Source organism: Colias eurytheme, chromosome 11 (genome assembly GCF_061535395.1).
Source record: "Colias eurytheme isolate Ceu_HAF_F1 chromosome 11, ilColEury1 Martin Lab GWU primary, whole genome shotgun sequence".
Taxonomy (NCBI): domain Eukaryota; kingdom Metazoa; phylum Arthropoda; class Insecta; order Lepidoptera; family Pieridae; genus Colias; species Colias eurytheme.
Window position 1 is genome coordinate 12,390,426 of NC_142990.1, and position 27,207 is coordinate 12,417,632.

Here is a 27,207-nt window from a genome sequence, read left to right on the forward strand (position 1 = left end):
CATGATTGTCTTTCGCGTATATCACACAGCTTATTTCAAAAGAATATTTGAATTAATATCAGAATACGGGTACGTAATATACACAGGTATATAATATAATATTTTAAACCTAATAAATAGGTAATATTTTAAAATTTTTACCATAATTCAGTTTTTATTTTTAGTCTATTTCCCTAAGTGTCATACAGTGAACTCTGAATCGGTCTATTATTTTCTTTGTCTATGGTATTATTTCTGTTCGTGTTCTCTCGATTAGATGCCTGTAATTTATATTTTCCATTTTATTTTTCACAGTTCACACTAACTATTACTCTCGTCGTATAATTTTAACAAAACTATTCGAGAGAATCAATCGTTTATTGAAACTCATAAAAGATAACTCAAGATTATGGGATAGCGTATAAAATTCAAAGTCAACACCCATGTAAATAAAATGCAGCCCGTAAAAGTTCAATAAACTCGAGCGGAGGCCTTCAAGAAATGTCAGAATTCGGTTTACGTTGTTGCTTGTTCGTTTATTGGCATTGCTTGGTGTTTTGAGTGATTCGTATTGAATGTATTTGTTTTAAACAAAGAGTGTGCTATGGAAAACCAAAATTCACCAGAACGTACGGTTCCAATACAATATGTGCGTGCTTCGCGAGCTTTTCGGCAATTTAAAAACCCGCCCCAGCCTCATATGTGTATACAAGATACAATAAAGGATTCTACGGAGAAACTGTTTATAAACGTGCTAGGATGGCAGAAAATCGCAAACCCCAAGCAGTTTACAGATCCAATACCCTTATATGGCGGCATGCAGGTTAGTTATCGTTACTTGAAAGTCTTTGTGCTACTTCTACTTTGTATTTGCGTTATTTGTTTGCGGAGCGAAGAGAAATCGATTTCTGAATGAAACATGTATTTTTAGGTTCATCAAGGGTGTGGACCAAACAGCAACAGACCTCCTTTATTAGTATTTGCAGTGATGGTGAACCCAGACATTTTGAAAGCTAATGGGAAAAATGCATCAAATCCAACAGTAAGTAATTACATTTTTTCTAGTTGGAAATCAATGAAATAGGATATGTATGGAATAGAGGTCAAATTTTGAAATATTGGGCATCATTTTAAAATATATTTTATAAGAAAATCAGTAGTTAGTTTTAATTAATAGATATAATAATATACATTGACAAAATGTACTAGTTTTCACTACATACAATTCATATCCTTTTCCGCAAAATAATATCACATGTGTGTTACATTAGAATAAGATGGAACTAGAGCATTAAAATTTTATTGTGTTAATAGAATAGTAAAGGTCATATTTGTAAGTTTATTTATATAAGAAAATCTATTGAGATTGAAGTGAAATGTGAAAAGTTTTTTAAAAGCTAATCATCCTTTACCATTGATCAGTATATACTCTGGTGTATACTCTGATGTGAGTAACAAAAAACTCACTAATCAAAAATTCTCAGTCTCAGAAAACATTAGCACATTACAAATAGGTAACTATATTTGTCCAAAAATAAAAAAAAAAAACAGTAAAAAAAGATGTGTGGCACTCGGGGACTGCCGCGGTAAAGCTATTGCATAGCATGCCTTCAAGCCACACCTCCGAGCCCGTCGGAGTGGGGAGCGTGAGGTTTTTTTCGTTACGGAATTTCTCGATTCGGTCCCCGCGCTCAAGGCCCGCGATAGAAGCTATGCAATAGCACAGAATACATAATAGTAGCTAAACGCTACAGAACGGACACTCTCCGCCTCCCGCCAAAATTAAACTTACCTCACCCCCGCGCGATCAGACATAAAATGGGCCATATTTTTCTGCAAGGACGATACGCAACGAAGATTGACAACATTAATCAAATTGACTTAAAGTAATTTTATTATTTTGGATTTGTGATTATCGTTTTTCGTAGAAAATGGTTAGATATTGTGCTGTTTACGGATGTATTTCATCTGAAAAACGCGAATTTTTTTTTACGCTAGTCACAAATGTGCCAACCATAAAACGTTAACACACACATTTGCAGTCTCTACAGTGTGACTGTCAAAACGATCATTTTGTATGGAGTGTCCGGGGTGTGGCAATAGCTTAAAATTTGTGTTAAAAATCATCTATACTATATTGGTACATGGAATTACACAAAAACTTTTCCATAGACTCATTGCTTTAGATGAAGCAATAAAGTTCTGAACTAATCATTGCCGCTGCCTAAAAAATTACTGCAATGTACAATATCCTTGACCTAATGACAAATACTGCAAACACTTGTAGTAAAGGAGAATGGGCAAATTGGGCCTGAAACTTGGGCTAAGACCAATACACACGAAATATTGTTTTTGTGATAGATCATTACACATACCTTACGAAAAAAATAAAATAAAAAAATAAATAAACCGGGTTCTTGTACAGTCAAGGCAAAAAGTTTTATTTATTTGGCTCTTATTTTGCGCACAATAACGGTGTTTTTAATTCGAGTGAAGTAAATATAAATCTAAATGTCACTGGAGTGACTGAGTTTAACCACAAAAAAACGTCTTACTACGTTGAATTATAATAAACACGGTATAGGTACATGTTACAAAACATAATATTAGTGTATTTCGGTTATTAGAAGGCTTAAGATTAGTACGTATTTGTAAGTGAAAGTGAATTGGAGTAACATAAAGATATTGTCATTGTCTTATAACAGTTATTTATTGCAAAAAATATTATACACAAAGAAATAAAACTTGATGTGACTGTACAAAAACCCGGTTGATTATTTTTTTATATATATTTTTCCCTTTATGTATGTGTTATGATCTATTATAAAAACAATATCTCATGTGTATTGGTCCAACTCAAGGGTTCAGGCCCAACTTCCATAGTAAAATGCCCATTCTCCTTTGTGTGCTAATTAAATTAAGTTTAAACAGGGTATTGAGTTTGAATTTAAAATAATTGTTCATCACAAAGATTTTTAATTATAAATGTAGATTTTATGTTAATATTATACTGTATAACTAGTTCAAAGTAAATGTATTTTTTTTTTGTTATATACAAGGTTCTAAAAAGCCAAGGAAGAACTATGTTGTAAGTTATGATTGTTATGGTGTCTTTCTAAAGCCGGCTACTCACAGGCTGCAGGGAAAATATTGGAACAATCTCGGTTGCACAGCAGTCAGAGTAATTTCAGCTGTTCTCTAAATTGCCCTTGCTTGCCTATACACATCACAATTAAGGAGCCAATTAAGGGTGCAATTCTAATATTGCCCCTGTGGCAGATACGTGAGTAGCTGGCTTAACATTACAAACAACACCTATCAATTTTAATTTTTATAAAATAACCTTTAACTACATCCACTCTTTGTTATTGTTTAAATTTTGGTCACTTTGAAAAATAAATCTGCGCAAATGTCTTATAAATATGTTTTTCATTACAGGATAGAGAAGCGCTAGTCAGTCTACTGTGTGATTTTGTAGAGGCAATGAACCCAGGGCTCGTGCTAGCAAGGAATCCAGTTATATTGAAAGATCGGGATTTAGCGGGCGAGCTTAAAGATGTGTGGCTCGCTGTGCAAAATAAACGAGAAAGGGAGAAGGGAATGAACCAGGATGTTATGTATAAGGTTTGTGAGCAATATTAGAGATTAGTTTATTATTATAGTCCTTTTCACCTATGATGATTCCTGTGACACTTCATCGTGTTCCGAATTACGAATTTTATGTTTAAAAAGTCAAAATAATTTTAGTGCATAATATTTTTATTTTATGGCGGCATTATTACCAAAAATATAAAAATGAAACATCTTAAGCTTATAAATCAAAAACAGTATTGTTTAGTTTAATATAATGAAAAATAAAATAAAATAACACAAAAATATAATACCTACGCAATTCGTGTACATGAAATGGATCGTTGAAAAATCATAGAGTTGGAAAATCATATAATCGGCGCCCATCTTGTGATCGTTTGACAATCGAGTCAATCGTCTGTACGAGTGCGTCAGCCTTGTATACAAGTTGCATTTTTATATTGATACTTTACGTGGTATTCTGTTATTGTTACTAATTGTTATTGTTGACTTTTTGTTGCTGTTGTTTGCTAAGTTTCCTTAGTTAATTGTTGGCGAAATGCCGAAAAAACTAATTTTGGTACTTTATTCAAATCGATTTCATTTCCATATAGAATATTATCGATTATCGGAAACAATTGATACGATTTCAGTAACCGACATCTCTACACGTGTCAAAAATCGATGTGTCACAGAAATCATCTTAGGTGGAAAGGACTATAGATTATGTAAATATTGTTTATTTTGTAGTATTTTGTATGTGAGTTGGAGTGGACTTTATTTTTTTATTTTAAATGTTGTACAAAAATGTTTAGAGTAGTTAGTAGATATTTTTTGTAATCTTTTCGTTTCTTTATTGTGGTAAAATGTGAAGAGTTTTTTCAAACTATACATACAAAACATATTATACATATAAGTTATATGAGAAAATCTCTTATACTTTGAGTTTAGTGACAGAAAGTAATTAAAATTTTTATTATTAAATTCCAGGTATATGACATAGATGGTATCGGCAGTGATGAAGTCAACGAAGAAGACAGAAACGGGAAACAGTATGACGGCAACTCGCCGAACAAAAGTCAGAATTTTGACAAGAAAAGTGTGAAATCATCAAAACAAATACTCATGAATGCTGGACAAAAATCGGAATTCGACTCCGGTATGAATAACTGTCAACTGACTCAAAATATACCGACAAAAGACAATAGAATCGCAAATACAGACGCTGATACGACATATTGCACGCCGAAGTATGGGCAAATGGTCTCAAGCAGAGAGAATCACAACCAAATAAATGATATACAACAAAAATTCGCCGGCAACGAAACAAAACCTTCAAGCTCATTCAGAAAAGACTGGAATTCAGTGCACGGTAAAACAGCACAAAGTTGGGACGAGTTCTCGAAACGAAACGTCTCTCAAATGAAAACGGAAGAAGGAAAAAAACATAAAAAAGACAAAAAAGAAATGAGCAACGGCAAAGCGCATTACGATTTTTTCCCAGTATTCGACAACCGAAATGACCAAGAAGTCGCGGAAGACAGTATAAAACAAGATATTAGTAATGAAGACAATTCTAAAATAATAATAGATCCAATGCAGAAATTAGTTCTGCATTCGACTGATAATAAAATTTGTGATAATAAATCAAGTGCTCTCAGCTCATTTAGTTCGTAAAGCTTTTTATAAACAACTTTTATATGGCATTTGTATGGATTGCCTGTGTATAAAGATCCTTAGATGCAGTTCTACAAGTTAAAAGTGCCCTCATATTGTAAAAATTATTCATGAAAAAAAATAAACTTTTTGCGCCAATTTTTGTGGCAACTGTTAATCGGGGGTTTCCATAAATAATAATTAATGCTTGTATGTTGACAATTTATATGTTTAGTATAGTGAACAGAATACAGGACTAGTCAAGTTCTTTTGGACAATACTGTAGTATGCGAACAAATTTTTAAAAGGCGGGAAAATTGACATTGAAATCTCACAATGATCTTTTTTTACAAAATATTGTCATGTTCAAAAATTGGTAAGTTGTCTATGGTATTTCTTTTTTTTAACTGGCACAAATTACGGCGATTTTATGTAAAGAAAAGCCACAAAGTATGCTAACGGCATGTGTGTACTATTGAATGTCACTGTAGACTTGTGTTTAGCACTTATAGTTTTTTTGATAATTACCAGTGACGATTTATTTTGTAATTCGTTACATTACTCACAACTAAATGAGGCATATAAAGTTATTTAAATCCAATTGTGAAAATATTCTTTAAATTGAGTTTTTTTTAATTTCTATAAAAAACAATTTATTAATTTCGCTAGGTATAAAGACAGGACCTAAATAATTTGCTTAAATAATTAATATTTATGAAACACTGTCAATTATCAAAAAAACATATGTGTAGATTATGATTGGAAGTATAATTTGCATGCTTGTGTATATTAAGGGTTGTGTATAAAATAAAATATATTTGTGTGTTCGATTAGGCGATTAACACACGGTACCGCGTACCGCCGCGGTTGGCAGTGAAACGGTTCTCAAGTTGCATTGGCTTCTATTAAATCCGTTGATACCAAGCAGCTTATATCTAATACACTGGAGATTTCAGTATGAACATTAACTTGTAACAAGAAAATATGACCATGAATGACGCCTGTATGTTTTTTTATCCCTTTCACACCTAACTAACTACCTAGGTGATACCAAACACACATACACGTAGGGCTTCACTGCCAACCGCGGCGGTACGCGGTACCGTGTGTTAATCGCCTTATCTGACTGAGCATTCGCTCAATGTTGCTATTGATAAATTTATACATTGCTATATTTTCACTGTTGCCAATTTGAAATATTAATAATCGTTGTTGATACTTGATGTATCTGCTCGTTTCTTTTATCGCCAAATGGAATCTTCCAGAAAAAGGCCTGTGAACTTGAAATGTATGAAATTAACAAAACTAATTGTCAGTACATGCATGTGTGTTGTGTCTTTAAAGCAAAGACAATGTCTTGAGCCTTAAACAAAATAACATAATATCCGTAGAGTTAAGAGATATTAATTCTTAATCTCAATGATCAAATTATTTATTATATTAATTGATTATGACAATTCAATTTACACACAATGTTTTAATTCACTATTTCTTGTTTAAAAACAAGTAACATATTTTATTCCTTAAGCTTCTACCACTTGCTTTTAGCTAATATTTCGTACACAATCATTGAGTTACTATGTACTACGTGCTAGAGAGGACATCGCTACTACACTATATTTTGTAACACGAGTTAGAGCCAATTTTTTTTTGTTACATTGATTGGTTTTAATTGATAAGTTTATTCATATTTTTTTAATAAGATAAACAATATTTTTTTGTTGCATTGATTGCTTTTAATTTATAAGTAATAAGAGGCAGAATATCTACAAAGGTATGACTCACTAGCCGCGACACGCGCGCCCCGCGCCGCCGCGGCCGCTCTTTTCAGATTTTGTTCGTGGTGTCCTCTCTATACGTAGTAATAATACTTCAATGTACACAATACATTTTTATGTAATCATTAAAAACTAAAAAGTCTAAAGATGGCGATAAATTAAACGACGAATAATATTATAATTCTTGCTCATATTTGTTCATATTTTTATAAGAATATAGTCTTGCATATGAGTCTGTATATTGATCCATTATTATTAACATTTTACTCACAAACCAATTCATTAATATTTTATATTTGAAAATTTGTGCAAATATCGATTTGATATTTAAAATATTTCACACGGCAACACTGGTCTTCAAAAAATAATTAAATTATAGACGAATCATACTAGACTCATAGACTGTATTCACATTGACTTGTATCAAATACTTAAATATTTGATCATTTATGATCTCAAATATTATTATCCAAGTGATGCCCTTATTGTCAATTCCCATCACTGCCAAAGTATGCTTGATGTTGCATTTAATATTTCACATACACGATTTTAAAGGTTATATTTACTGTCTATCCTCAAATTAACCCAATTTTACAGTACTTAAAATTTTTGGGTATTTCTGTTTGAAGATAGTTTTTATTACCTTGTATTTCGTGGTTTTTTACCTCTTGTGAATAACTAGACTAGATATGTCATAGACTAGATCCATTGGATATTTTCACGCAATTATTGTTGTTGGTTTTATTTTATATTATTATTATTATATTAGAGAATTTTGAAAAAGTAACGTTTGATGAAATCAATTAAAAATAATATTGAATGTATTTAATTAAATGAATTATTGACACTTTGATTATTAATATTTCCATGTTTATTTTCTCAAGTAATTTTTAATCGGGTTTTGTAAAATGTCGACAAATTTTTTTTAATGTGTTTTCAAGGGGTTGATGCTATAACACTGTATACGCAAGTTATTACCTTCTGCTTGATATTAATTGCATTTATCAACAATATATTTTATGTATATTTTTTGACAAGTAATTTTAATGTTTAGATTTTATTTTCATAGATTTGGAAAGGTATTCTTTTTTTTAAGAACGTGTTAGCCATAGCAGTATCGAATTATTATTATTGTTCCTTTTATTGATGTATCTATAGTTTTGAGAGTATATTAGATTATTTAGCTTTGCTAGTCTTTTAAGGAATGCATTATACCAAATGTATATGTGGGATAATCATTGTGGTGCTTTTTTATTACAGTGAATTATTTTTATTTCAAGTAATGCTATGTATATGAAATCTTTTTTACGATCAAATCAATGACCAATAATAAGGGCTAATTAATGTTATTCAGAGATTTTTTTATTATATTTATTTATAACAATATTACTTAAGAACGCATTTAATTAATTTTATATTTCTTTTCTTTTAATATGGCAGCTCTATTTGAATTATACAAACATTAAGTATATTATAAATAATATACATATATGTCTGTACTCTGTGTGCTTATTTATTCTTAAATACCGTATTTTAGGGATTTTAAAACCACTCTTGTATATCTTTTGAGCACAAATTTTATTAATTTTAAATACTTATTTCAACGGTATACTTATTACATTTGGTATAATATGTTCATATTTGCAATATGTTATGCAATAAACTTATTCTCATATAATTAATGTTTAATAGTGCTACAACGCAGTTAGTGTTTACTTTGAAGCTAGACTATGTTTCAATGTACGTCGTACCTAATAACTATAAACGAATAAAATATCGGATCTCTTGTTTACAGTATTTAAATTACATGTCATTTACAAGACTGGTTTTTGTGTTTTATTGAAGGACCTAATCGTATATAATCCATCGAAGAAGGCATGAGCCTATAATATGTAATTAGGAGCGGAGCAATGCGGGTAAAATCGCAGGGAATAGCTAGTTATTTATGAATCCAAATACATTATAATTTTAAACCAAATATGTAGGTATAAAATTAGTTCTTATAGACCTTTGCATTGATTTTATTTTCTTTGTAGATAATGTTCATATTGCTTTAATCTGTTTTAAATTCTAAGAGCTAGTTGATTATAGGTAACTAGCTGCTCCGCGCGGTTTCATCCCCGTGGTTCGACTGTTGGTCGTAGCGTGATGATATTATATACATAGCCTATAACCTTCCTCGATAAATGTTTAGTGTATAGGTATCTAACACCGAAAGAATTTTTCAAATCGGATCAGGTAGTTCCCGAGATTAGCGCGTTAGAGCGCGACGCGACGTGGTGATATAGCCTATAGCTTTCCTCGATAAATGGGCTATCCAACACCGACAGAAATTTTCAAATCTGACCAGAAGTTCTTGAGATTAAACAAACAAACAAACTCTTCAGTTTTTTATCATGAGTATAGATTTGAAATTGTATATTATATTTGTCAGTCGTTTATATCGCATCGGAGTTCTTTTATGGTCAGAATTTGTGTTATTTAGTAATATAAGTTTATGTTATAAGCAAGAAGCTTGTTATAAGTATGCTACAGGAAATCCCCGAGCAAAGCCGTGGGGGATTCCGCAAAGATATTTGAGGTAGCTATAGTGTATACTCTCAAATATAAATAAATTTTATCTGTGGTTTATAGGATGACAGTTCTCAAATTGACATTAATTGGCATTGACATACAAACATGCGGCACGTTTATTAGTTGTCAATGTCAGCAAAATTCAATACCTAATGTTTATAAATTTTAAGCAAGGGTGGCTTTATGATTAATAAACAAATGATATAGAAATTGTTATATATTCTATACAGAATTCCAAGTGCTGCTATCAGCAAAACTGTATAAGTCGAATAGAGAGTTCGTTGTAGTTGTACTAATACAGTATATAGAAAATTTTATAGGTTAAGATTGAAATATGAGTGGCCGCGGTGGAAATAACTATAGACCTTGGAGAGGAAGAGGGAACAGAGGTTCCAGAGGTTTCAGAGGTTCCCGTAGACCCTACGGCTACGGCCCTTCTGGTGGAAGACATAATTATAACGATAATAAAAGTGAATGGAGAAAGGAAGAAAAGCCGGCAGGCGCTAGAGGCTTAACGGAAAAAGAGATTGGTGTCACAGAATACGTCAGCGAACATGATGGTTTTAACGGTATTATTAAGTCAAGGTAATTTATTTTTCTCTCTACACCTTGATCCATATACGGCAAGTTTTGTTGCAATTATTTTATTGTAAAGTTCTTTGGTTATGTGAATCGAAACTTGACCTGCATATTTTATAATATTATTACTGCATTGTATAAAATTGATAGACTGATTAAAATTATTCACAGAAGTGAAATAAGCGTTTTTAACTCACACACATTGCACAACATGTGTGCCATAAGCACATTTTACATTACTTATTGTGTCAGGTTACAGGTATCATGTTACATATTATGTTGAAATGTGTATTGTCTCTATCTAATATGTAGTGTCTCTATTGTTCAGTTGGCAATTGGCTTCAATATAAAGCAGTTGTCACTTCAGTTGCTCTATTTAGCTATCCGAACAATATAAAGCCGCAACATGATTTCACATCAAATTGCTAAAGTAATTGAATTATCAATTAACGCAACAAACGATTAGATTTTCAGACTTCCAAGTATCAGAAGTGAATGAAAACGGTGAGATAGCGAAACTAACGAATCTCTCGCCGCCAGAGCCTCCCGAGGATGAAACAGTACTCGAAGACGAGGATCTACTGCTTAATAAGTATAACCTGGAAATACTGCCGATGGAAACATGGGATAGGATAAACAAGCTTGCGATGAGTACTGGTCCCGATTATGATACTGTTGAGGTTTGTAGTTTTTTTTATTGTTTCACTATCACTACATAGTGTAGTGTATGTGAGTGAAAGAGAGGGAAGTATTATGTCATCTCTTGCGCACGTGCAACGGTGACACCGCTCACACAGCTCAGTTGGTTGCAGGCGGTCGGAGTGAGAGGTCGTGTGCGTCTAAGAGCCGATAATAGGGAAGGACATACACTACATTTTTGGCGACGAGGTAAATCGGGAATAAATGTAAGTAATTTTTTTTGATAATAAAAAAAAAAATTACAAAACAAAAAAAAAGGGGAGGAAATAGGTGTGCTGTGATAACTATTGAACTAATTATATCCACAGTCGAGTTACATCGAAGGGAATATTAAAGTTAATAATAATATACACACATACTTATTTTCATTATGATATTTTGTGCCGCTTACATAAAAAATACCCGCACAAAGTAAATAAATAACATGTGCGTGCCTCCGTAGAAAACGAAGGTTTCGTTTACATAAAGATTTAGCAAAACCTCTTAAATAATTGTAGCCAGACTATGATATATAAAAAAGCTAGATACGTTACCCGCTCTCTATTTTGGCAAGAAAAACTCAGCTAAGTGCCCGAGTTTCACTTAGTCACGCACCATTCAGCGTCGTGACTGGACGTTCTTTCTATATTTTAATCGGCAGTTGTTATTACGAAGTACATGAGTGAGACATGTATTATGTCTCGTGCGTGAGAGTGAAAGAGAGAACAACTGTATTGGTGATAATGCGTTAGTAAGTAGGTATGTATTAATTACGCTGTTTTTTTTAGTGCAATGATGTTGGCGTATGCCGCGTCTACTAGCTGTATAATAGAGTCATTGTAGCCAGAAGGATAAAGTAGGTGTTGTAAATTGTTTCTCGTATACACAACTACACTGATACCAATGCATAAGCGGGCTGTCTTTATTGCTCGAGCGTATGGTGCCTGTATGATAAATACACTGTACAGTGTACGGGTATACAGCTAGCGTCGTCCAGTACTCACGTAGTCATTCATAGGACTGTAACTGCGTTAAGCGAGACTAATTTATGTGATATTATTTTGTTTAGTCAAGGCTGTAGATTATTATTTTGGGACATTTGTTTACATATAAATTTATTGATACTGATATGTAAAAACCTGCTTAAAGGATTGGTTAAACATGATTAAATGAGCTAAGAAGGTTCGATTCCCGATCAGCTCAGAATAGATTTGTCTGGTTACAAAAATATAATTATACCAAATACCCACTTATATCTTATATAATTACTCGATGTGAAGTTGCATGAGTATTATTTAAGATTATTCATTATTGCATAAAGAAGTAATTAATGGTTATCATGCAAGGAACGTAAGTTTCCTGGACAGGCCAATATAGTAACATTATGTAAGTTCATGTAAGTTGAAGTATGTGTTTCGATGGTGATGTGGACCACGACAAGGGATTTCTAAAGTTGTTGTTGTTAAGCTATAATGTTACAAGATGAAGCCTGACAAAAAAAAAAAATGTTGTGTGGTTTATGAAACCACGGTAAAAGTGAAACTGTTCGAACGGTTCCGAACACTGCTTTATACCTACTCGGCAGCCGACCGTCACGCGACATGCGCTACACAGTCCAAAAAGTTTGAGACGATGTAATAAAAGTTTCACTTTTAAAAAAGGGTAACGCCCGTGTACGTAATTTTAAATGTGTTACCAGATGATGCCTGGTAGTACAGGAAAAAACGGGTGATGCCTGTGTGTACTTTGTACTGTGTTACCAGATAATGCCTGGTGGTCAAGAAAAATCGGGTGACGCCCGGCCCGTGTGTATTTTATAACGTTATACCAGATGATGCCTGGTGGTCGTAATATAATTACAATACAGGTGATGCCTGTAGTGATGTGATACGGGTGATGCTCGTATAAAAAGTTTATATTTTGGGTGATGCCCATATTGCGAATTCATGCACTTAAATACGCGATCTAAAAAAAAAAAGTGATAGTTCGTCACCATTTCACAGTGAAGTATTTATTGTTCGTAAGATAGATTGTATCTTCGAAAATACTTACGGTTAGTATTGATATCCAAATAAAAAATGGAATAATACAATTTTTAAGAGCATACAGTAAATACTAAAATATTTACAGTAGCTTTTATTATTCTTATCTAAAAGTGACTTAATATTTTCATAATTTCATAGCAGATTTTGTTAAACAACGAAAGAATAATCATAATGATAACAATACCTAAAATATCTGCGATAGGTATTGCACATTTAACCGACAACTATAAAGTTAGACAGGTTAAGTGATAATATAATAATCATAAACAGGGTAAGGTAATAAAACAATGAATATTCGAAAACAAAAATAAATGGAATGAGAGACATACAGAGTAGTCTCAATATTCATTATTTCAAACTACCCACCTGGCAGACGTTGTAATGCTCTTTCGCCTTTTATCGGTTCGTTAAACGAATTGGAACATGAATATTATCCGAATTGGTCGAGCCGATACGCCGCGCGCCGAGGTTTGAGTTTTACACTTAGCAACATATTTGGCTATTCATTTTTATTGTATATACTATGTGGTGTTGTAGGTGAGGTGGAAACAAAAAAATAATAATAAGAACTAGATACTCACCATACAGTCGACAATTAATTTAGTTAATTAATAAAATAAAATACAAATATCAGTAACAATAAGGGTCGTGGTGTGCCTAGGTCCAAACCCTCCGGTAGGACTCTTACTGATATAGGTGGACGTAAGATGGAGTGCGCGTCTCGTTGCGAAGGCTAGGCGGTAGGATGTCTTTAGGGTTGGTCGCTGAATTCCTTCAACAGGAATTAAGGAGCCGAAGCAAGCAAGACGTAGAAGGATTTCCTCAGCGGCAATCGTAGCAATGTCGTAGTACTACTGAAGATGGGTCTTAAGCGGTATGTAGCAGCGTATGAGGTTCCTTATCGGAACGTGGCAAGGACGCGACAATTCCCTGCGCGGGAACGTTGCGGGTGTGTAGAAGCTTTCTAAACGGAACGTAGCAGTAGCATAACACCACTCCCTCAGCGGAAATGTAGCACCCCGGTTTGGGGTTAGGTATAACACACTGTTAATCATTACATGTTGGAACGTTGAAAACGACTTTTACGTAATTTATACAATAATATACCGTGAAAGACAATAGTTGGACAATAGACAGTTGGCATAAAATATGAATCGTTAATTGTTAATAACTAGCAAACCTGGCGATGTCCGTTTCGCACCAGAGACACCTTTTCCTTGTTATAAACCTCACGAGACCTTTCCAACGAGTGCAAAGCCGTGGAAATCGGTTCGTGCGTTCTGGAGTTGTAGCGTCAGGAAGGAAAACCCGACTTATTTTTATATAGTAGATTACTTTGATAGATAGTGTATAGTGACAAACAACCTGTCAAATATACACTTAAAATTTTTAGATAGATAATAAAGGTCAATTTCAAGACGAACATTTAATGTAAAATAAAAAAATGGATCATAACCACATCATACCGCAAATATTGGTATATGCAAAGTATATGTAAGAACCATGGTAAAATCATACACCATGTGCATCTAGTTATTACTATATTAATAACGACTGTTTTTAATTTAAAAACACCAATTTTATAATAGACGAGAAAATCAGCAACACAAACATCACGTGAATAGTATTATAAAAGTAAATACACTAATAATTTTATTTACAAGTTTAAAAAGTTATTAAGAATTTAATAAGATTTACAACGTAGTAATTCATATAAAATCCAAGTTTTAATGGTGGTTTGTAAGACTGGTCTGATTTCATATTCATAAAGTAGGTACTTACGTAATACATCTTTTAAGAGCTCATCTTTTGAACATTAAATATCGCACCTAATGCATTAACACCGCTGCGAGAAAATAATGGATATCGTACTAGATTGAATAAAAGATTATCAATTAAGAAATACGTTAAAGATTTCTTGTCAAAGCAAAAAAAAATGTATTATCGCGAAAAGGTCACCATTCGTGCCTTAGTCAGAATATAAATTCCAAGTATTAATCTCTACAATATTGAGGTGGTATAGTGGTATTGATTTCGAAATGCAAAATTGAATATTGTAAATTCAAGTTAATTAATTTATGCAAATACTTATATAGTTATAGGTAACAAAGTTTTTATTGATTGTTACAGTTAACATTGTACAGTTAAAAAAAAATATGTATCCAACTACTTATTTTCAGACCATTAATGTGTGATTAATGTCTAGCCATTATTATAGTCATTAAGTTATCTTTTTCTTTTTCAAGTGGGTATTAAGTTGTCAGTAATACAAAATATACAAATGTTATCATAAGTAACAAATAAAAAAAGTCATTAACAAAATGATACATTTTGATTCGTTATTTAATTTTAAATACCTATGTGTTATTAATGTAATAATCATACAATGAACAACACCGCGTGTGTGTTGAGGTTACAATAAGAAGTATAAAAAAAGTAATACATTATTAATCACGCTTTACTAAATATTCATTATTGTATTGTCAATAAATTGTTGTAATATTGTCACTGAAGTTAAATCTGTACGGTTTGGGTAGGTCATAAGCGAATCGAAAAGAATCGGTGGATAACAGTCATACGAACATACAGGTTAAGCTAAAAGCGGTTCAATAGAAGTCAATGGCACAGTATAGTATGATATTGTACTGTTGCAGAGCAAGCTCCACTAAGACTATAATTCTGTCAGAGTGGTTTATACCCGAAAGTTGGTATTTAAATAATTGATAATTATGAACCTTAACATTGTAATACTATGTATCTGTATGAATTAAATATTTTTAATGCGCTATAAAAAAGGCTGCCACTTTCTAGCCTCTAAACTATCACCCAAAAATATATCATAAATCGCTTTATTGCGATATGAAAGAGAGACGGACAAACGAATAAATAAACATATCTCCCCTGTGCCTAAGGATCATATGATAAGTTGTTGTTGCTTAAATAAGAATAAATAATGAACCAATTAATGTTTGGTTTAAATTTTGCCGTATAATATTCATTATATTATTTAGGGTACATATTATATATACATATTATATTACATTCCGATTTTATTAGGTATATTGAATTAAAATCGGAACATATATTTTAGTAACGAAGTACATAATATACAGAATATAGATATTAAATAATAACCGAGCATTTAAGTATGTACCCAGTCTATAGGCATTTCACTTGGTAATAATTCGGTTTGCAGCTATCATTTATTAATAATTTTAATATGTGGGAAAACAGTGGTTACTTAGATGGTGCAGATGCCGGTGCAGGTAAAGTGAATTAAATTATGCGTCAGAAGAAGCAGCATTCACCTCTTCTAAATGACCTGGAGTGCAGGTCATGATAAATAGTGAGTGAAACATATCAACAAGGTAGTGCAATAGTCATGTAAGGAACAAATAAAACAGGTTAAGTACAGTACAGGTACAGTACAGGTACAGTTAGTCAAAAGTATAGTTAAGTTACAGAAGGAACATAGTTTAGACATTATACCTTACATATACATTAAGTTACTGAAAACGATTTCGTCCCATTGGTTAATAAATAAATAATGACTTAATAAACTTAAATATAAGTATACAACTTATTCATGATAGATTGTCGTATACTTAAATAAATTGTCATTATTGTTATTATAAATACCTATGTAAGATGTTACATTTCTATGATTTTGAAGGAGCGACTATATGCCTATATATATTCTTGCCGGCTCTTCTCTGTTGAGGCGGCTTTCCGAACCAGTGGTAAATTCATATTTTGTCCTTATACTGACGATTTTAAAACGTTTCTGGACGAGGTCTGGTTGATGAATGAAGGTTTGAGTTTGAAAAAATTATTAATTAACATCGATTTGAATACATATATTGTAAAAATTATTATAATTTTGAATATAGGTACATACACTTTATGGAAAAAAAAAGAAAAAAAAATGAAAAGGAGAGATGTTGCATATAGATAGAATTATATTACTAGGCCAGGTGACACATTCTACTCTATCGCTGGTATGGAGCGGACGTGTCCCTGAGTTGTTTACTAACTGATACTGGTGCTTAGGTATAGACTAGAATAGAAGCATACATATAACATACCCGAATAGAACATAATATTTTATTTAATAAAATTAATTGAAAAAATTAAAAATTTCTAAAATAAAGGAGGGATGTAGTGTATGTGAGTGAAAGAGAGGGAAGTATTATGTCATCTCTTGCGCACGTGCAACGGTGACACCGCTCACACAGCTCAGTTGGTTGCAGGCGGTCGGAGTGAGAGGTCGTGTGCGTCTAAGAGCCGATAATAGGGAAGGACATACACTACACATAGTATAAAACAAAGTCGCTTTTTCTGTCCCTATGTCCCTATGTATGCTTAAATCTTTAAAACTACGCAACGGATTTTGATGCGGTTTTTTGTAATAGATAGAGTGATTCAAGAGAAAGGTTTTAGTATATTATTTATTAGGTTTTAGACAGAGCGGGCGAAGCTGCGGGCGGAAAGCTAGTATATAATAAAACAAAGTTGCTGACGCTGTCTGTCTACTATTCTTAAATGTTTAAAAATAAGGCAACAGATTTTGCATTTTTTTATAGATAGAGTGATTCTTGAGGAAGATTTATAGTATATGCTTCATTAGGTTATAGACAAAACTGGCAAAGCCAAATGTCTAAAGTTAGTTTTTATAATAAATAAATTTTTTATCTTCACAAATTATTGCAATGAGAAGTCAAAATATTTTACACATGTTACTGCCTGGCCTTAACAAACTGCTGACGATGCGACTCGCGCCGTTCGCACGGGAACGGAATGTGGGAATGGTTTTGCTGTGTTAGCATAAGCAGTTCTCTTTTAAACAATTGATAATATTACATTGTTATTCTAGATATCCGGTCTGCATTGAGCAGACATAAGTGTACTAAGTTTTATTTTAATTAAATGTAGTTTTAAAAATTCATTTTGTTCAGTGCGATGACCACTGAACACCCTAGTCAGCAATACTAGGTATCGCGGGCAGCGTTCAACCCAAATTAAGGCAGTCCACTAAACAACATTTAACCGTCGCGACGTAACGTTTTAACATATTATAACAATTAACAATAATATTAACAAGTAAAAGTGTAAAAGCAGTGATTTTAGTAATAAATTAATAAGTGTACATTTAGTTTAATTTAACAAACTATCAAATTCACCGCTAGGTATATCGCCCTGCACGTTTTTTTTTCGGGATTTGGCTCTAGCGTCGTAATTCATGATTTTTTTATTTCAATCTATATGTATGTATAGGTATGTACAATTTTTTTCATCTTCATCCTCCTATAGTATAAAATCAAGGCTGGACAAGTTTATTGTTATACATACTAGATTTCCGCCCGCGGCTTCGCCCGCGTTTTTAAAAAAAGAACTCCGCATTATATAGCCTATGTTTTATTCTGGGTCTTCAGCTACCTACAAACCAAATTACATTGTAATTGGTTCTATATTGGTAGTATGTGCGGGATAGAGTAACGAACATACTCACAAACTTTGGCATTTATGATATTAGTGGTACTTATATAAATAAATAGTCCCTCAGCTCTTACTCTAGTTTTTATGAAAACACTAGCTTTCCACCCGCAGCTTCGCCCGCGCAGTCAAAGAAAAACCCGCATAGTTCCCGTTCCCGTGGGATTTCCGGGATAAAACCCATTCTATTTCCCGGGATAAAAAGTAGCCTATGTCCTATCTCGGATATCAAAATAATTATATACCTAATTTCATGCAAATTGGTTCAGTAGTTAAGGCGTGATTGAGTAACAGACAGACAGACAGAGTTACTTTCGCATTTATAATATTAGTATGGATTCTATATGTTCCAGGTAGATGTCACAGGAATGTCAAAAGAAGACAGAACAAAGATACATGATGCTGTAAAGAAGGCATTTGGAGAAGGTATTGTTGGCAGCACTGTCACTAGAGACGAGAAGAAATATTGTACCTTTGTTAAATATAGGAAAGGAGGTGAGTTTTTATATATTTGAAGTGAAACTTCTTTATCGGGGTTGGAAAAAAATTTAGTGTAACATTTTTTCGTTACGCGCCATCTTTTATTCGACGTACTTCTGTTAAGTTGCACATAGTAAATTATTTTTTGAAAAATAAGATCTTATAGAAGTTTCACTTCTTACGTGTGTACACTAGTACAGGCACACTTTTTTTCTATTAAATTATTCTATATATCAAATATTCATTTTGCCAAAAATAATAATCGTAAAAAAAAGTTTTTTTTTCCACTAAAATTCCCTAAAATTTTTACAGTCCATGTAATATGATATGTGACTAGATTCGCATAACTATTTTAATGATGAATATAAACCATTTTGCAAGGTTTGAATTTCAATTGGTGCAAATTATTTATACAATGTATCATATTTCACTTCAATGCATAACAGTTAAGGCTCAATCGTCTTATTAAACTTTAATCTATACTCATATTATAAAGCTAAAGAGTTTGTTTGTTTGTTTGAACGTGCTAATCTCGGGAACTACTGTTCCGATTTGAAAAATTCTTTCGGTGTTAGATAGCCCATTTATCCATTTTTATATAGGAAAGCTATAGGGCATAGGCTATATAATATATAGCCCTATAGCTTTATGATATTTCTCTTTGTTGTGTGTATAATATCTTTAATGATATCATCATCCCGCTAAGACCAACACGAGTGGAGCACTGCGGGTAAAACCGTGGAGCACAGCTAGTCATATATAAACATCAAATAAAAGTTACTACCAATTTATAAATAATTTTACCTCAATAATTATTTTATTTAGTGTACACATAACTCAATTATATTTTTTTTTCAGTTCGCGTAGATAACAGAGTGAAGTGGGTATGGCCGGGCGAATATGTGCGCTTTATCGTGTATAAAGAGAACTGCGATACTATGGAAGCTGCGTCTCGGATTATTAAACAGCTGAGAATGAAGTAAGTAGTTATAATTATTGGTAAATTATCCTATCCTACTATCCTACTTTTTTTTTTTATATAACTGCGACCAGGCAATCTGTTAGGTAACAATTGGCCTTTATATTGTTTGGAACTCCGTCCGGGAACATGATATTACTATCCTACTAATATTATAAATACGAAAGTTTGTGAGGATGTGTGTTACTCTTTTACGTAAATACTACTGAACCGATTACGATGAAATTTAGCCCACATATAGAGGGTAACTTGGATTAACACATAGGATAGGTTTTATCCTGGAAATCCCACGGGAATGGGAACTATGCGAGTTTTTCTTTGAAAACGCGGGCGAAGCCGCGGGCGGAAAGCTAGTCTAGCATAAATTAATTTTTTACAATACTCTGCAACTACATTACAATATGTTGTAATATAATATTACATTATGTATTTATAAAAATGTTAATAAAGCAAATTACCTGAACAAATATGAATAATGCACACAATGGCATATTGCGTAACTGTGTTATAGTCTTTGTAAGGGTACGCGCAGACAGAGAGCGTTCTGCGTTCCGCGTTCTGCGTTCTGCGTTCCGCGTTCTTTGTAATGTGAAGGATCTATAGCGCCGGCGCACACAGAACGCAATTAGACCGCGGCGGTCATTCGGAACGCTTGCGTTCTCGCGTTCTCTGTACAGAATTACAAAGAACTCGCGTTCTCGCTATGACTGGTCCGTCTTCTCCAATTGGTATCTTGTTTTTCTATTTCAGATTTTACATAGCCATGTAACTCATTGAAGCTATTTATTGACATTCGAAAATAAATATAATAAAATCCCTCTTCATCTTGAAGCAGCTCAGGGATAAGAATACTAAATTCTCCCATATCATCTCGTTTCGTGTTGATAGGGTGTACCCAACATTTTCTACTTTTTTTTGACTCCTCTAGACTCCACAAAAGCAAGGCTTCATCTTCGGAAGATGAACTTTCGAGAGACATGTTTCACGTGCGGAGAGTCACGAAATAGAACGCAAATGTCTTGAACGGCTCCTGTGTGCGCTAGAACGCAGAACGCAGAACTGACGAACGCAGAACGCAGAACGCGGAACGCAGAACGCTGTATGTCTGCGCGTAGCCTAAATGTTTCACTTATATGTGTGTCAAGTCTTCAACTATTGAACCGATTTCGATGAATCATTTAGAAGCTGAAAAGTTTACCTAGCCTATATTATCTGGTAAAATAAAAAAATGTGTGCGTGTACTAGTGTACACACGTAAGAAGTGAAACTTCTTTATGACGTTATTTGTCAAAAAAAATTGCTATATTATGCAACTTTACAGAAATACGTCGAATCACGCGTGGTAGGGATAAGAAAAAGATGGCGCGTAACGAAAAAATGTTACACTAAATTTTTTTCCAACCCAGATAAAGAACTTTCAGTTCAATAAAAAATTGTTTCCTACAAACCAGCGATAAAATAATTTAATGTTTATCTTATTTTTCAGTGCAAGTCTAAAACCCTCGATGGTGGGTTACGCGGGTACAAAAGACCGAAGGGCCAAAACATCACAATGGTTCAGTTTACGTAAAGTGGACCCACGGAAGATAGCCGCAGCATGCAAGGGGTTACCTGATATTAAAGTGGGCAATTATACATTTAGTAATGCGCATTTGAAACTCGGAATGTTGCAGGGGAACAGGTAATTATTTTATTTTATGGTGAATTTTGCACGCCTCATAAGCGAAGCGTTGAGGTGGGTACTACTGTCACTTCGCGCAAAACATCTGATTTTTCAAACTTAAAATGTCTTTATGTATCATACATTGCACTTGTAAGATAATACATACACACACATATTAAGAAAAAACACTATTTTTAACATTCATGATATTTTTGATGTCATTTTTGTTATTTAAACTAGTTAAAAACAGTTTAAAAAAGTTCTGTCTTGGACGTCCGTGTGTCTGTATGTGCGGATCCTTTTTCTTGTTAACACGATAGCGACCGAAATACTTTACTAATCGAGTCTTTTTTTTTCTCTTACGCTTGAGTATGCTCAGGAATAGAACCCTTTCATTTTTCAGGGTCTGATTCGATGTGGTTTAATTGTTATTAAATAAACAAAAATAATAATTAATAAATAATTATTTAAAAAAATTATGAGGCGTGCACTTTTGGATTTTCCAAACTATTTAAGATTTTTTTCTTAAATTAAGCAGAGGAGCGATTATAATGTGTGGAATGAAACACAAAATACATACCTTGATACCTACATATACGCAGGGGCGTGCACAGAGTTTTTGGACAGGGTAGGCAGAAATATTGCAATGATAATAAGTCATAAAAACTAATATTTCATATTGCAGTACTGATATTTGATTGGAGATACATAGTATTTCCGCAAAATAATGGAAAACATATCACGAACATAGGTCATATTATCTATAAAATAATTGTCAAAGTAGGTATGATATCCTAACTATTATTCTATATTATGTAATTAATGATTAACTTTACCTTGGTGTATTACAAATTCCGGTATAGATCCATTTATAGATCGGCCTTTTCCCTATCACTCTCTGTTTGATAAAAGTTTATTCATAAAAGAAAAATAAGAATTTTTCGTTAAATTAGGTACTTATGCCTTATTATCTTACAAAATACACTGATGATATACATAATCTATTTAGTTACTCTCAAAACACTTCACTTGCAAATTGTCGTAGTAAACATTATTAATTTTCTCAAAAAACAAATTTAACCTCAAAGTAAACGTTTGTTATTTCCAAAACAAAACAAACGAATAATGATACTATTTGCAGATGGTCTTTACCGCTACAAAATTGTATACATTATCACACTTCTTAAATTGGTCGCATATTCAACTTCAGTTTCGACTTTCGATGTAGTTCCGAATTCGGTTCGTACCTAATTCGTATATCTTCGTAAAAAGACACTGCCTACCTTGTGTGTTTGTGTGCGTGGTTTTATTACATCAGTGTGCCGTGTTTATAGGCACGCACACATATAAAATATGCGTAGACACGCAGAGCACACATATAAAAACTTAGACACGGATAGTTTGTGTCTTTGCCGTCCCGTGACGTACTGGGTCCTGTGGCGGCGCTAGTGCAGCGCATGAATAGTGACTTGAGCCGAGCCGGTGTTATAGAAATTAGATAATAATGCTACCAAAATACCGATAGATGGATCTAAAATATATTTGAAATATATTTTTATTCCATAACTACATTGCGCAATTAATAAAATTTAATGACGCTGTGAATTTCATTTATGCATATTAAATATTGATCAGAGTTTGGTAAATGGTAGGGTAGGCAGTGTCTTTATGTCTTTATGGAATGCACGCCACTGCATATACGTACCTTAATAAAATAATTATTATGTTACATCTCATGTTCGTAACGAATCTTCTCCAAAACGACTTGACCGATTTTGTACTTTTATCTACACTAATATTATAAAGAGGAAAACTTTGTTTGTTTGTTTGTTTGATTGTAATGCTCATAAACTACTGGACCGATTTTAAAAATTCTTTCACCATTCGAAAGCTTTCCACGAGTAATATAGGATATGTTTTATCCCGGAAATTCCACGGGAACGGGATCTATGCGAGGTTTTCTTTGAAATCGCGGGCGGAGCCGCCGGCGGAATTTTGTATATTTGGCAGAAATATTTACAGAAACAACACGTTAACGTGAAGTACATTCAATAGAAGTCGCGGCGAAAGCGAGTATTTAGATAAATTATTGAAGGGTTTGTATGTTTGTCTTTTTTTCACATTGCAACTCGCAATGGAGTGATTTTATGGTATGATATTTGTGTCTGGCGATAGTTAGGAGGCTAAAGTGTGATATTATCTACTCTTCACTTTGATAAAACATCTCATTCTAATGGGAACATCTGTTAATTAGAACAGTATTAATCTATACTTAAAATTATAAAGCTGAAGAGTTTGTTCATTTGAAAGCGCTAATCTCAGGAACAACTGATCCGATTTGAAAAATTCTTTCGGTGTTAGATAGCCCATTCATCGAGGAAAGCTATAGGCTTATATATCATCACGCTAAGACCAACAGGAGCGTAGCCACGCGGGTAAAACCGCGGAGCGCAACTAGTATTAACATAAAAATTATACTTATACTAGTGGTCCACCCCGGCTTCGCCCGTGGTACATATTTACGTTTTCTCTACATAAGAACCATCCTCGTACTTCAAGGAATATAATAAAAAAAGAATTATCGAAATCGGTTCACCCGTTCACACGTGACAACGCGAAACAGGTTTCATTTTTATATTTTATATATATACTAGCGGTCCGCTCCGGCTTCGCCCGTGGTACCTACATGTTTAAACTATCCTATCTCTCAAGTTGGATCAAACTGCACATGGTGTGCGAATTTTATTATAATCGGTTAAGTGGTTTAGGAGTCCATTGAGGACAAACATTGTGACACGAGATTTATATACAGGGTATCCCAAAAAGTAGTGATGAACGGAAGCTGGGAGGTAGAGGACCTAGAGGGCTATCCGACCCCCATGTATGTTATGCGATTTTTCGTATTTTCGGAGTTATGACGTTTTTTTCAATTTTTTACCTATCGCCGAGTACGATGATATTTTCACTCATGGTGATTGGTGACGTCAATTGTTGCGCTAGATGCTTGATTTTTTTTTATTTGCTAAGCTGAAAGATAGGCCAATTCAGTATGGTAACATTTACTATCGTTAGATCTTCGAATGGAATAAAAAAAGAATTAAATGCCAAGAAAGATAAAATTACCCAGTATGTTCACCACTTCAAGGGCCCGTAAAAAAATAAAATCACATAAAAAATCATTGCAAGCGTTCCGACAGCTACATGATATTTCGTAGCGTTACATCTGTGCTTATGGCCTTTCACGAGACTTCTGAATGAATTCATATACCTACTTGAGTTTGGACATTATAAATAAGCATATAGTTTAGTAAAGTATGACCATCACGTAATATAACTCTCTGCTACGCACAACTGTAAGCCAAATGTCACTTATTGAAAATCTGTGCCTGTCGCGAGCGCAGTCGCGAGCGATAGGCACAGATTTTCACATAGAGATTTTCACATAGAGATTTTCACACAGAGATTTTCACACAGAGATTTTCACACAGAGATTTTCACACAGAGATTTTCACACAGATTTTCACACAGAGATTTTCACACAGAGATTTTCACACAGAGATTTTCACACAGAGATTTTCACACAGAGATTTTCACACAGAGATTTTCACACAGAGATTTTCACACAGAGATTTTCACACAGAGATTTTCACACAGATTTTCACACAGAGATTTTCACACAAATTTTCACACAGAGATTTTCACACAGAGATTTTCACACAGAGATTTTCACACAGATTTTCACACCGAGAATTTCACACAGAGATTTTCACACAGACATTTTCACACAGAGATTTTCAGACAGAGATTAACACACATAGATTTTCACACAGATATTTTCACACGGAGATCTTCACACGGAGATTTTCACATAGAGATTTTCACACAGAGATTTTCACATGGATATTTTCACACAGAGATTTTCACACGGAGATTTTCATGCAGGTTTGCTAAGCTGAAAGATAGGCCAATTCAGTATGGTAACATTTACTATCGTCAGATCTTCGAATGGAATAAAAAAAATAATTAAATGCCAAGAAAGATTAACTTACCCAGTGGTGAACATCACCACTTCAAGGGCCCGTAAAAAAATAAAATCACACAAAAAAAGTTTTCCGTTTGTTGAACGAAATAACCCGAAAATTCATAGTAGCAGAAGAAACCATTAAAAATGATAAAAGGGCATTCAGACATTTAAAAGACAACTTTTTACGGTGATGTCGCACTTGCACAGTTAAAAAAACGTCATAACTCCGAAAATACGAAAAATCGCATAACATACGGTGATTCGGATAGCCCTCTAGGTCCTCTACCTCCCAGCTTCCGTTCATCACAACTTTTTGGGACACCCTGTATATTAAAGACTAGCGGTCCGCCCTGGCTTCGCCCGTGGTACATATTTCGCAATAAAAGGTAGCCTATGTTCTTTCTCAGGGTCTAAAGATTATCTGTGCCAAATTTCATCAAAATCGGATGAGAGGTTTATGCGTGAAAACCATACATACATACATACATACATAATTACAAACTTTTCCTCTTTATAATATTAGTATAGATATATAGGATAAGATAAGAATATATAATACGCGGGCAGACTGAAAATCAGCCCTGTTCGGGTGTTAGCCCACAGCATGGCTGAGTTTGTTCCGATTACCTAATACGTGTTTACTTTTTAAGTTAAGAAAGTCTAAGTTTTTGTTGGCAATAAAGCTCTTTTTCTTACTTTTCTTTCTTTCTTTCTTTCAATAAGTAGTTCTAAATTTAAAACTTATATAAAAAATGTACTAGTTCAGAGAGCGTACTACAGTATTCAGAAATATATGGACAATAAAAACCCATGGAGGGTTGTCGTGTAAAATCCACAGGACAGTTCTTTGGCATGTTATTATAATATATGATGTTACATATTATGTATTTTGTAAAATTGTAAAACTGACATGATTTAAAAGAGCAACTATGGAGTTTCTCGCCGGTTCTTCTCCGTAGATACTGCTTTCCGAATCGGTGGTAAATTTTAAAATATGTAATGACGTTTCAAAAGTGCTTCTATAAGAAGTCTAACTGAATAAATAAATGTTTGAGTTTGAGTTTTGAGTTTGTTGGCAATAAAGCTTTTTTTCTTACTTTTCTTTCTTTCTTTCAATAAGATATTACTAAAAACATTCCAGGTTCCGTATATGTCTCCGCAATGTGACAGAATCAGACGAGACAATACACAAAGCGTGCAAACAGTTACAAGACAATGGCTTCATCAATTACTACGGATTGCAACGATTTGGTTCAAGATCCAGTGTTCCTACACATGTGGTCGGGTTACATTTACTGAAAGGAAATTTTGAAGAGGTTAGTTGTTTGAAGTGAAACTTCTTTATGGAAAAAAATATAGGTAGTGTAAAATTTTTTCGTTACGCGTGACGTTTTTCCGTTACGCGCCATCTTTTTCTTATCCCTACCACGCGTGTTTGACGTATTTGTGTAAAGTTGCATATAGTAAATTATTTTTTGAAAAATAAGGCCATAAAGAAGTTTCACTTCTTACGCGTGTACACTAGTACACGCACACATTTTTTTTCCATTTATTGATACAAATAAATTAATAAATTTATTTGCATAATATGTGAATTATGTTTCACACAGCCGGAGGCCCCAAAAAAATCTCGAATTTACTTATAAAAATACTTTAATTATAATAATTACAATGTCTTGCACGATGCAAGTGCTAAAAATTTTAGATGT

At 33.4% G+C, this 27,207-nt stretch overlaps 2 protein-coding genes across 2 annotated transcripts in view; both read left to right on the forward strand.

Annotated features, from left to right (window-relative positions):
* Positions 1-253: 253 nt before the first annotated feature.
* LOC149904932 (uncharacterized) lies at positions 254-5,805 on the forward strand. The gene is made up of 4 exons (XM_090106874.1): positions 254-802; positions 911-1,021; positions 3,418-3,603; positions 4,540-5,805. Exons 1-4 carry the CDS (start codon positions 584-586, stop codon positions 5,224-5,226), a joined length of 1,203 nt encoding a protein of 400 aa, XP_089963000.1. The 5' UTR covers positions 254-583; the 3' UTR covers positions 5,227-5,805.
* Positions 5,806-9,692: 3,887 nt separating this feature from the next.
* Positions 9,693-27,207, forward strand: part of Pus7 (pseudouridine synthase 7) — a 42,152-nt gene continuing 24,637 nt past the window's right edge. Inside the window, exons 1-6 of the mRNA XM_090107120.1 lie at positions 9,693-10,142; positions 10,603-10,816; positions 18,706-18,847; positions 19,691-19,811; positions 21,298-21,492; positions 26,640-26,814. Of these exons, the coding sequence (XP_089963246.1) occupies positions 9,892-10,142; positions 10,603-10,816; positions 18,706-18,847; positions 19,691-19,811; positions 21,298-21,492; positions 26,640-26,814 (1,098 nt within the window). The 5' untranslated portion in view covers positions 9,693-9,891. The remainder of the gene's footprint in view (positions 10,143-10,602; positions 10,817-18,705; positions 18,848-19,690; positions 19,812-21,297; positions 21,493-26,639; positions 26,815-27,207) is intronic.